Here is an 11,311-nt window from a genome sequence, read left to right on the forward strand (position 1 = left end):
CAGTGAAAAGAATGTTGTTTCTTAGTCTTATTTTTAATGAGGTATTTGTGGAATATTATGTTGAGCTCCAGAAAAAGTTTCAGGGAGTGAGGTTCAGCTCATACTTCAGCTGACCGTTGACATGCACACGCCTTCATGCTCCGAGTACCTGCCGGGCAGGAACCAAGCTGGAAGCAGAGCCCATGCTGGCATTCCGGGGCTGCTGCTGTGCTCTCCCTCTCATCAGTGGGTTGGCTAGAGCTATAGTTCCTTAGGGGCGGGCACAGCCCTGAGTCCAACTTTCTGTTGTGCTTGGGCTGATCTGCATTCCCCAAGGTGAGAGCTGTAGAGCCAGCTGGGTGGCGCCAGCTCTGTGGCCCCTTCTCTTGCAGGGTACGTGAGCGCAGTGAGTGGGAGCAGCGCATGCAGGCGCAGTGGGAGCGTGAGGAGCGTGAGCGGCTGGAGATTGCCCGCGAGAGGCTGGCTTTCCACCGACACCGCCTGGAGCGTGAGCGCATGGAGCGTGAGCGGCTGGAGCGGGAGCGCATGCACGTGGAGCATGAGCGCAGGCGGGAGCAGGAGCGCATCCACCGAGAGCGCGAGGAGCTGCGGCGCCAGCAGGAGCTGCGCTACGAGCAGGAGCGGCGGCCCGCGGTGCGGAGGCCCTACGACGTGGATGGCCGGTAAGTCCAGTTCTTAGCCCACCCTCTAGGTGGCTCATGGCATTTAGAATTGGGTTCTAGGTCCCTGAATCATGTTAATGTGAGATTTTTGTTTCAAAGGCAGCACAAGTACATGCTACATCCGAATTTGATGTCCTTTACTTCATCAGGAACCAGATGGTTAGGGGTCGGTGGAAAAATGGTTATGCAGAGCAGTGCCTAGTAGTGTCTTGTTCAAGTCTTGGCGCGGACACCCAGAGCTGCACATGAAGCACGAGTGCTAAGCAGGTGGCCAGAGATCAAAAAACATCTTCAGGCCCCTGTTCTAGGCTTTGTAGTCAACTGTAGTGATTTGTTCTGGTTTACTCCGGTAACAATTTTATTTCCTGGACATGCCAGTGCATGATGTGTGAATACTAAAGTGTTAGACCTAATTTCAGACCTTGCTTATTGGGAGTCTGGAGTGATAGGGCCAGCATTGGTCCTAGTAAAGCTTTTCCGCATGCATCACTTGGGAAAAAAAAACATTTTATATTCATCATCTTTCTCCAGCACAGGTTAAAGAGGTCCCCGTGATAATACCCAGCACTTCTTTAGTATTTTATTTAATTTTAGTACTTTTTGCCTCTGTGCAAAATACTGATGCTGCGAGTCCCTTATGGTCATAAATGTTTGGAAACAGTATGTTTCACGTGCTTCTCAGAGTCCCGCCCCCCCACCTGTGTCTTTGCTGGGTCTAGTCCACAATGGAGGAGAACTCAGGGTCACGGCTCTCACTTGCTGTCCTGATAGATCAAGGCCATGTGCATATGGTAGAGGCGACCTGCAGGTGTGCATGTGTGCCCTCTTGCCCTCCTATTAGGGAAACCAAAGCTATTCTGTTTAGGGGAAGCAGGGCATGTCAGAGTAGAACGGAAGTCTTTCATTTGGATCCCACATCACCCTGCCAGCTCATGGAGCAAAGAAGACCTTGTTGCTAAAGTCCGTTCTCATTTTGTGACGTGATAGGAGCCAAGGACCGTTTAAGGGTTCAGTTCACGGGCAGCCCAGGTGGCTCAGTGGTTTAGCACCAGCTTCAGCCCAGGGCCGATCCTGAAGACCTGGGATCGAGTCCCGTGTCGGGCTCCCCTGCATGGAGCCTGCTTCTCCCTCTTGCCTCTCTCTCTCTCTCTCTCTCTCTTTCTCTCTCTCTCTCTCTCTCTGTCATGAATAAAATCTTTTTAAAAGGGGGGAGGGGGTTCAGTTCATCATCTCCACAAAAGTTATGAAGTTGAGGGAGAAATTGCACGTACTCCTTTCCTCTTCTAGGCGAGATGATGCCTACTGGCCAGAAGCAAAGCGGGCTGCCCTGGATGAGCGCTACCATTCTGACTTCAACCGCCAGGACCGCTTCCACGACTTTGACCACAGGGACCGGGGCCGCTACCCCGACCACTCTGTTGACAGGTCAGCCAGCTGCCCCCACCCCCGACCTTGCCTGCTTGCTCTCAGTTCTCTTCTTTTTCTGAATCCTGAAGAAATAGGGTTGGCCTTTCTTGGCTTTGTGGGCTCATTCGAACCATCAGAGCATGAATTACTTGGGTTCCATTTGGGAAATGTTTTATTTGAGGATGCCTAACCAATCTTTCTTTCCTTAATGCTTTTACTTAAATTGACTTTTACAGGAGAGAAGGTTCCAGATCCATGATGGGAGAAAGAGAAGGACAGGTAAGTCCGAAAACTCCAGTTTTATTCAGTTTTTGCCATGGGATTGACTCTCTCCTCAGCATGCTTTCTCCCTTCTCAGCCGAGGTAAACAAAGAGTAGTGTATCCTGAGCCTCTTCCGGCCTTGACCCTGAGGTTCTGTCCGCCTCTAAATGAGAGTAACTAACATCCTGTACTGATGACTCAAGAGCCTTGGGTGCTGCGTCTCTTAGGCTCTGCTGGACAATCGTAACCTGCCCAGCTGAGCACCTGCAAGTCCAGGGGCACCTAAAGCAAGCAGTGCTGTGCTCTCTGGGTCCACCTGCCCCCCGAGTGTCGGAAAGCCACTCAGTCTCTGGTCCACACCCACACTCTGCAGGATGACCGCGTTAGAGAATATGCTTGATGTGCTCCCTTTTCCTGTCCTAGCTTTAGCTTGAGAACTTCTGCCAAGAGCATTGATTCTTTCATGGGTTTACTTGGAAGAATGGGGGGAATGAAGGGAGGATGTGGTCAGGGCATTGTTGGCCAGAATTGCCGCCCTGTGAGTTTCCTTTCCTTGCATCTAGTACAGACTGAGTGCAAGACTGGGGGGGGGGTGGTATTCCTTGGCCACATTGAGGGGTTTTCTCTGCTACCTCTGAAGGAATCTTCGCGTGATTCCTTTTTCTCTACTCCTAGAGGTAAATCTGAGATGTTAGCTAAATGTGCACCTTGTCTTCTGTTCCTCTTTGGTAAAGTTGAGAGCGGTGGTTAAATTCCAGGCTACAGGGCCAGAGGGTCGCATCTTGGTCCAGCACTTGTGTGGAGCTTGTGTGTGAAATTGAGGGTGCTTCCTTCTGCATGAGGAGCTGGGCCGAAGGTGCTGCTAGCTGTGTCTAGTACAGTCCCTCGGGTTCCTTTGCCCACCGTTGGTAGCTAAAACACTCTGGAAACCTGAAAGACTGTTTTCTTCACATACAGTGTCCTCAGTAATATTGATATCAGTGCTGTCCTAGATGGCAGGTGGTGTGACAGGGGACACAGACGGGAAGCACTGGCACAGGCTTCCTGGGTCTTGCTGAACTGTTACGTGGGTTGGTCAGTTGGATAGAAGAGCGTGGCTACATTATGAAATAGCAGGAAGAGCTAGATGTGGCCCTTGTACAAAGCGTTCTCTGTCAGTTTTGTGTTTTTAGAAGGCTGATTTTTTTTTTATAAAGAATTAATTTACATTACAGAGCAAGTGAGACCACAAGCAGGGAGGGGCAGAGGGAGAAGCAGGGAGCCCAATGTGGGGCTGGATCCCAGCACCCTGGGATCATGACCTGTGCTAAAGGCAGACACTACACTGACTGAGCCACCCAGGCGCCCCAGATACTCCTTATTAAATATTTGTGTTTGTCTAAAAGTATAGGAAGCGGTCTAAATCACAGGCTGTAATTTTTCTAAAAGCTGGTATGTTTTGAAGGATGTTTTGTTTTGTTTTGAAGGTTTTTATGGAAACGTTATTCTGGGGTCTCATTTAAGCAGCTCTTGCTCCATTTGGAAGGACTTTCTGGGGCCCTCTGACTTTTTATTTTGCTCCTAGAAGGAATGAGGCTGGGTTTTGTCCGTCTTGTTCAATTGCCCCTGCCCCTTTGTTGAGGGAATATCTGCACACATCTGGGAATGAGAGGCCAGAGGAAGCAGGTTGTGGAGGCATTTGTGTTTAGGACTCCCTGTGTAAGCACGCGCCCACCCTGGTTTAATGGGTAAGGTAAGTCTGGGCGTGAGCAGCAACAGGGCAGCTGGCGCCTTCAGCTGAGGGGCTTCATCACCAGGGCTCCCTTTCTTAGGTGTTCTTACTTAGATGTGATCCTGGAGCAATAGACCCCAGGGCCACAGGTTGGATTTGTGGGATAGTGGAACCAAAAGCACTTGGTCAGCTCCCTAAGAGCTTTGGGCGTTCTTCCAGCAAGCAGGGGAAGGGCTCAGGTGAAAGATGAGTGGGCATTTCAGACAGCTTTTCCTAGGGGGGTGCCTTGGTGGCACAGTTGGTTGAGCATCCAACTATTGATTTCGGCTCAGGTTGTGATTTCAGGGTCCTAAGATTGAGCCTTGCGTTGAGCTCAGTGTTTATTTTATTTATTTATTTATTTATTTTAAGATTTGTTTGTTTATTTATTTATTTTTGTTTGTTTATTCATAGAGACAGAGAGAGGCAGAGACACAGGCAGAGGGAGAAGCAGGCATCATACAGAGAGCCTGACGCGGGACTCGATCCAGGGTCCCCAGGATCACGCCCTGGGCTGCAGGTGGCGCTAAACCGCTGAGCCACCGGGGCTGCCCTGGGCTCAGTGTTTAAAAAAGATTCTCACTGCCTCTTTCTTTGCCCCTCATGTCCTTGGTCTCTCTTAAATAAATACATCTTTGAAACAGAACAGCTTTTCCTAGAATGGGAGGCTTTCTCTTCCATCCTTCCTTCAGGTAGTGCATTGAACAGGGTCCAGCATTCGTGTGGCCTGCGCCAGAGGTGCCAGGTCCAGGCTGAGTTGCGATAAAGGATCCCTTGTGGGGCTGGAGTACAGCAGGCACCTGGTCTACTGTTGTCTGTTGTTGGTGCAGGGCAGTCACCAGGCCCAGTACTCTTCTCTCCTTTGGTGCCTGAATTCGCTCTGTTTGGATTAGGGTGCATCTCAGGCCTCGGCTTCTGTCCTCTGTTCTGTGACTCCATTCTTTGACTTTCCTCACTAGACAACCAGCAGACTTTGGGGGCCTGGCTGTCGTTCAAGCTAAAAGGGCTGTGTGGCACAAGGCCACGTGTTGAACGCTTGCCAGCACTTGTTGTTATTCTTGTTGTTATTAGTTTGTTGCCCCAAAGGCCTTGGGATCCAGGCTTGACACTGAAACCTTCTTATTCTGGCTCTTTAACACCCAGCATTACCCCGAACGCCATGGAGGACCAGAGCGCCATGGGCGGGACTCTCGCGACGGGTGGGGCGGATACGGCTCTGACAAGAGGATGAGCGAGGGCCGGGGGCTGCCTCCTCCACCCAGGTTTGTGTCATGCACCCCACACTGCTTGCTGGGGCCTCATGCACCGCAGGCAGTATTGAATGTGTCCCAACTGAGGACCCTGGGTCTCAGGGCAAGATGAGTGCTGACCCCATGACCCAGAGCACTGGCCACACCTCAGGCCTCCTTGGAGCTTTGAGCAACATTCCCGTAGACCCCCACCACCCAATGGGATGGGGACTGGGCACACAGAATGCTAAACCCACTTTCCAGAGCCCACCACCCCTCCTACTCTGAAAGGCAGAGAGGGGAGCAATCCAAATCAGAGATGTCTTTTTCCAAGGGGCAGACGTGACTGGGGGGACCATGGCCGAAGAATAGAGGATGACCGTGCGTGGCAGGGTGCTGCTGATGGAGGCATGATAGACAGGGACCACAAGAGGTGGCAAGGTAAGGGCTGACTCTCAGCTGGCAAGGTCTCTTATTTTGGAGAAGCATCTGGAAAGCTCAAGCTGCACCTGCTTCACAGCCTGTCTGCCTTGTCTTGAGGGCAGGAAGAGCTGTCTCTGCTCTAAGACCACGGGGTCTTGCTTGTCACTGACCGGATGTGGGGAGGGAGGGAACAGATGAGGTCTGGCACAGAAGACTGCTGTGGGCTTTGGTTAATACTCTGCCTCGACTTAGCCAGGACGTCAGGTGCGTGCAGCTTGCGTGCTGATGCACCACTGGGACCTGTGGGTTCTGGGCTGACTGCGTGGCTCAGGAACGGGACTGGAGTCCCATGAGCCTTGTGTTGGTGTCCTCGGAACTCCGCCCGCTGTGCTCAGACAAGCTGTTTGAAAAGTATCTCTTGTCTTACAGGTGGCGAAAGAAGTATGTCTGGTCACTCTGGGCCAGGTCACATGATGAACCGGGGAGGGATGTCAGGGTAAGGTGTCTGGCGCTGCTTGTCCATCTTTACGTGTTGGCTCGCCTGGGAGGTTTAGAATGTTGAGTCTGCCCCCCTCACCGCCTCTCTGCTGGATGGAGGCTCTGCTCCCAGAAGAGGGCCGGCAGCTGGGGGTGTGCACAGGGGGGCGTGCACGGGGGGCGTGCCGGCCGGACTTCTCTGACATGGGATCTGTGTCGGTCCTAGGCGTGGCAGCTTCGCCCCTGGCGGGGCCTCACGGGGCCACGTCATCCCGCGCGGCGGAATGCAGGGTGGCTTCGGGGGACAGAACCGGGGGAGCCGACCCAACGACACCCGCTTCACTCGCCGCTACTAAGTGCTTGGATTCCTGTGTTCTGTCCCGTGGCAACAAGAGTATGTTCTGTTAGGAGTTCTCTTCAACTGTGTACAATAATTTTTTTTTATCTGCTGCCATATTGTAGCTCAATACAATGTGAATGTTTTGTGTTTTTTTTTTTTTTCTGTTTTTTTTTGGTTTTTGTTTTTTGTAATAAATGTGTTTCTGTTCACATACCCTTTACTTAAAGTGTTTTCTCTTTTTTATTTCACATATTTGTGTAAATTATACTTGGCATAGCTGAGCCATGGCTCTTCAGGGCAGAAGGGGCAGCTTTAAGGGGCCGTCCGGGTTCCCGGAAGCCTTTTACTGACAGCACACGCTCCTGGCCTGCCTGAACCTGGACCAGGGTTTTGTGGGATCGTCTGCGTTTTGCGTCGTGGCCGTTTTGTCCTGTTCCCCCTCCTGGGCCCTTTGTCCTCCACACTCTGCCTCCGTGTCCAGGACAGGCCCAGCCTAGCTGAACAGGCTGCTGGGCCTTTTTTTTTGATGTGGCAAAATACACATAACACACAGTTTCCCATTTTAAGCACTTCAGGTGTACAGCTTGGTGGCATTAGTATCGTACAGTGTTGTGCCACCATCACTGACCTCCGCCGCCTGCAGAACCTTTCATCCTCCCAAACGCCAACTGCCCTGCGCCCACCACACCACCATCTATTTCCTGTGTCTGTAGCTCCTAGCATCTCCTGAGTGGAGCAGCATGCCCATGGGGTAAGGTGTGACAGCAGCGTGGTGCTAAGGCCCGTACGTGGGGCCATGCTGCTCCTCAGGTCCACCAGGCTCCGTCTCTGTGGGCCCTGGTCTGTGTTCATGTTGGGGTCCACCCGTCCAGCGGAGCAGTGGTGACAGGCCGGCTGCCTCCCTGACACATCACTGCGGAGTCCCAAGCCTGTCTGGGGCTGGGAACACACTAACCACCAAGGCAGCCTGGGCCCCCTGTTCCCGCAGGATCCACAACAGGGTATGGGTGTGTGTGTGAGGAGAGATACGTGAACAAGCCTTCAGATGGGGGTGGGGGGGGCAGGGGCAGCAAATAAAACCCCCTCCCACCTGGGCCACAGATGACCCCATCCACCCTCATCCCCAAGCCTGTGTGCATGGTAGCCTAAAGGGCCAGAAGCCCCTTCTGGGGCCCAGTGTCTTCACTGGGGTCCTATAAGGGGAATAGGGAGGCAGGAGAGCCGGGGGGGTGGGGGGGTGGCTGGGGACCCACACGCTCCACAGCTGGCTTTGAAGATGGGGGGGGCACTCCTGCTGACTGTGGTGGCCTCTAGAAGCTGGAAAAGGCCAGAAACGGACTGTCCCCAGAAAGAGCCAGCCCTGTCCTAGCTCAGTGAGACCCGTGGTGGGCTTCCGGCCTCCAGATCTGTGAACCGGTCGACGTGTGGTTTCAAGCCCCTGAATCTGGTCATTTGTCACGGGAGACTAGCAAACTCCCAAGGCAGTGCTCGTCTGCTGGGATGACTGCCCAGGAGACACCTGGCAGCAACTGGAGACGTCTGCAGCTGTCAGGACCAGGGGACAGAGTGCCACTGGCATTTGGGGGGTGGAGGCAGGGATGCTGTTCAACACCTACTGTGCCCAGGCTGAGGTAGGGTGACCTTGCCTCGCAGTGCTAAGGCCCTGATAGGACACCCATAGGGCAGTCGGGTGGCCTGGGCCGAGTGCCTGACTTCAGGCTGGGAGGAAGGGGTCGGGAGGCTTTCCAGAGGAGGCCAATGCTAAGCCGCAGGCAGGATGAGCCAGTCAGAAGGGAGGATGGCCTGAGTGGGTGCCAAGGCCAGTGGTGAAGACCAGCTGCGTTCTGGGAATGGGCCCCTTGGAGGAGTCCGGGCTCAAGGGGAAGGCAGCAGGGAGCCATAGAGGGTTTCCGAGGACAGGGACATGTCAGACTTGGACCTGGGGAAGTGGATAGAAGGGCACGGGCGGGAGGGCCTGGGAGGTGGTCGTGGCCCTGGTGACGGACTCAAGTGGACAGAAGAATTGGGGCTGACTGCACGACGGGATGGAGGCGTCAGCATGGCACCCGTCGTGGCTGCTGCTGGGTCCAGGGTGGCAGCAGGTGAGCAGCCAGGTTGTGGGCCATGGCTACACACCAGAGCTTCTGTTGTTTCATGGACACACGCACAGACACACACGAGGCCGAGGGGGGGGTGGTCAGTGCAAACAGACCTAGGGCTTGGAGAAGGCATCTCCTCAGAGCTGCTGAGGGACCCGCAGGGCCTGGAGCAGCCTGAGGCCCCAGCAGCCCTCGGGGTACGTGTGTCCTCTGTAAGAGACGCAGCCCTGCCTGCCCTGTGCCCTCAGACCAGTGCCTCCATCTCCACCTGTTTCCTCACCTGGAAACCGCACGGCCCACCCTCGTCCTCACTGTGCGGCTGCCTTGGGGGTGGCCAAGTGCTTCCTGAAGCCCTGCCTGCCTGCCCGGCGCCCCTGGGCCACACCTGGCCATCCCTGCTTTTTTGCAGCCCCCACGTCATGACCCCCTCCCTGGGGACACAGGCCCGTCCTGCGGGGACTGCAGTCACTCTCGTGAGCAGCTCTACACACGGTGATCACTGAGCGGCCCCGGGAACTCCTGGCCATGCAGACAGCGGGGAGATGAACATGCCCCTCCCCAGGCCCCCAGCCCCGCAAAGCCCTCATCCTGGGCTCAGCCCTCCAGGAGGGCCGGCACTTTCTCAAACCATTCCTGGGCCCCTGAGCACTGTCCGTGGAGCTCCAGGGTCAATGTCTGCCCCCAGCCCCGCACCAGGTTGGAGACTCAGCAGGGGGGGTCCGGACGGCAAAGGGGTGAACCAACACCTGTGGTCCAGGTCAGGCCCCTCGCTCTGGGCACCAGCCGGGCTGTCCCCAGCCCCCAGGGCCAGCACATGGGTCGGGGAGCATGTCCAAAGTCCTTTATTGGGCCGGCAAGGCCGGGAGCTGCCCTCGAGTGGGGTCCCAGTCCCAGTCTGGAGTCTCCAGGTCGCTGGCGCCCCTGCCCCCGTTCCTGACTGGGGCAGGTGGCCTCTGGCAGGCTACTTGATCCGCTCCTTCAGGTATTCCCAGCCGTCCCTGGAGTACTCGCGGGCCTTGGAGGGGGCCACCGACAGAGCTGACATCACCGTGAGGATGCCTGTGGAGAGGGAGGGCCCAGCGCCTTCAGCCACCGCGTCTTGCCCACCCACACCAGCCCCCTGGAAACCCGAGCTCCGCAAGGCTTTGAGAGGCACCAGTTCCAGCACCATCGGTCCCACATGGGGAAACTGAGGCGGTGGGGAGCATGGCCTCACGTTGTCTGAGATCACCTGTCCTCAAAGTAGGCTCCCTCTGGCTCACCCCTCCCTGAAATCTCCACCCCCTTTAGATCCTTTAGATCCGTGGCAGGGGCGCAGGGCAGCACGGGGAGCCACGGGAAGGAGTGACCAGGAAGCAAGCGGTGGCAGGGGTGCAGGGGTGCGAGGCTGCGGCATCAGGGGTCACCCCTCAGCACGGGGACCAGGGCCTACCTGAGTTCCAGGTGTCACGGAAGTGAAAGTTAAATTTTGGAGGGGCTGGGAGCTGGGAAGAGAGGGGAGAAGGAGCAGGTGAGAAGGCGAAGGGCCCAGCGGCCCCAGCCTCGCAGCACCCAGCCCGCGGGAGGACGCGGACGCGGACACGGACACGCCACCCCAGGCTACCTGGGGCATCTTCAGGCCGGTCTGCTCGCACACGTACTGGCTGAGCTGGTACATGGCTGGGGGCACCACCTCCTCGGCCCTCTGGAGCACAGCCTGGCTCTTGTCGCTTGGCCCCAGCAGCTCCTGGTCGTACACCAGGTAGACGGCACCCCCGGCCACGCTGCCCTTGATGAGGAACCTGCGGTCGGGGAGGGGGGGGTGCAGGGCGGCGGCTCAGCAGCTCCCCGGCACTGCCGGCAGCCCCGGGCTCCGGGCCCACGCGGGGCGCCTGGGTCCGAGGAGTGACACAGCGAGGCCGGGCAGCGGACACGGAAGAACAAGGAGGCGGCCGGGCACCGCCTGGCACAACGCTCCCCTCACCGCACAGAGCACAGCCCCTCGGCCCCGTTTAACAGGTAAACTGAGGCCCACTCGTGATCCGCACACGGCGCGGCGGCAGGGAGGCCTAGACCCCCGGCCTTGAGCCTCGCGCGTCGCCCCGGGCAGGTCAGGCCGAGGCGGGACCCGACACCACGGAACTCCAAGACCCAGCCGGAAGCAATCCCGGGGGGGAGGTGCCCACGGGAGGGGCTTTCTCGGGGGCTCGGAGCCCGCCCCGCCGCCCCACGCACCTCATCAGCGACCACACTCGGGGCACCATGGTCGCTCGGCTCCGCGCGCAAGGACACTCGACTCGCCCGCCGCTTCCGGTGACTGCGCCGCAGAGGCCTCTGGGAAACGTAGTCGCCCGACTCAGCCGCAAAGGCCTGTGGGAGTCGAAGTCGCGCGGCGGCCGCAAAACGCCGGAGAGGCTCCGCAGCCCTCCAGCGAAAGGATTCTGAGAAGTGTAATCTTCAGAGCCCGGACGCCGCAAAGCTGCCTGGGAAATGGAGTCAGCACCAACCCCCGTGAGGCGCCGGACGGCTCGCCCAGCCGCCGAGACTGCTGGGAGATGTAGTCCGGCCTGGAGCGGCTCCGGCGGCGTGCGAGGAAAAGAGGAGTCGGGCGTCTAGACTGAGGCCCGACAGTGGCCCAAGAGGGCGTCGGAGTCCGGAAGATCCACCCGCGCCCGTGAGGGGG

At 56.9% G+C, this 11,311-nt stretch overlaps 2 protein-coding genes across 3 annotated transcripts in view; one reads left to right on the forward strand and one right to left on the reverse strand.

Moving 5' to 3' along the window:
* The window catches only part of SAFB (scaffold attachment factor B), a 35,020-nt gene extending 28,250 nt beyond the window's left edge, over positions 1 to 6,770 (forward strand). The window contains exons 15-21 of one of the 2 annotated variants that reach the window (XM_041763721.1): positions 372 to 662; positions 1,950 to 2,087; positions 2,306 to 2,348; positions 5,225 to 5,343; positions 5,645 to 5,751; positions 6,163 to 6,229; positions 6,437 to 6,770. In XM_041763721.1, the coding sequence (XP_041619655.1) occupies positions 372 to 662; positions 1,950 to 2,087; positions 2,306 to 2,348; positions 5,225 to 5,343; positions 5,645 to 5,751; positions 6,163 to 6,229; positions 6,437 to 6,566 (895 nt within the window). In that variant the 3' untranslated portion in view covers positions 6,567 to 6,770. The remainder of the gene's footprint in view (positions 1 to 371; positions 663 to 1,949; positions 2,088 to 2,305; positions 2,349 to 5,224; positions 5,344 to 5,644; positions 5,752 to 6,162; positions 6,230 to 6,436) is intronic. The other variant, XM_041763722.1, reaches the window with a different exon arrangement.
* Positions 6,771 to 9,475: 2,705 nt separating this feature from the next.
* Positions 9,476 to 11,014, reverse strand: MICOS13 (mitochondrial contact site and cristae organizing system subunit 13). The gene is made up of 4 exons (XM_041763736.1): positions 10,864 to 11,014; positions 10,253 to 10,430; positions 10,082 to 10,133; positions 9,476 to 9,708 (listed from the first exon to the last, which is right to left on the reverse strand). Exons 1-4 carry the CDS (start codon positions 10,890 to 10,892, stop codon positions 9,611 to 9,613), a joined length of 357 nt encoding a protein of 118 aa, XP_041619670.1. The 5' UTR covers positions 10,893 to 11,014; the 3' UTR covers positions 9,476 to 9,610.
* Positions 11,015 to 11,311: the final 297 nt, after the last annotated feature.

This window comes from Vulpes lagopus, chromosome 7 (genome assembly GCF_018345385.1).
Source record: "Vulpes lagopus strain Blue_001 chromosome 7, ASM1834538v1, whole genome shotgun sequence".
In the NCBI taxonomy this organism is placed as follows: domain Eukaryota; kingdom Metazoa; phylum Chordata; class Mammalia; order Carnivora; family Canidae; genus Vulpes; species Vulpes lagopus.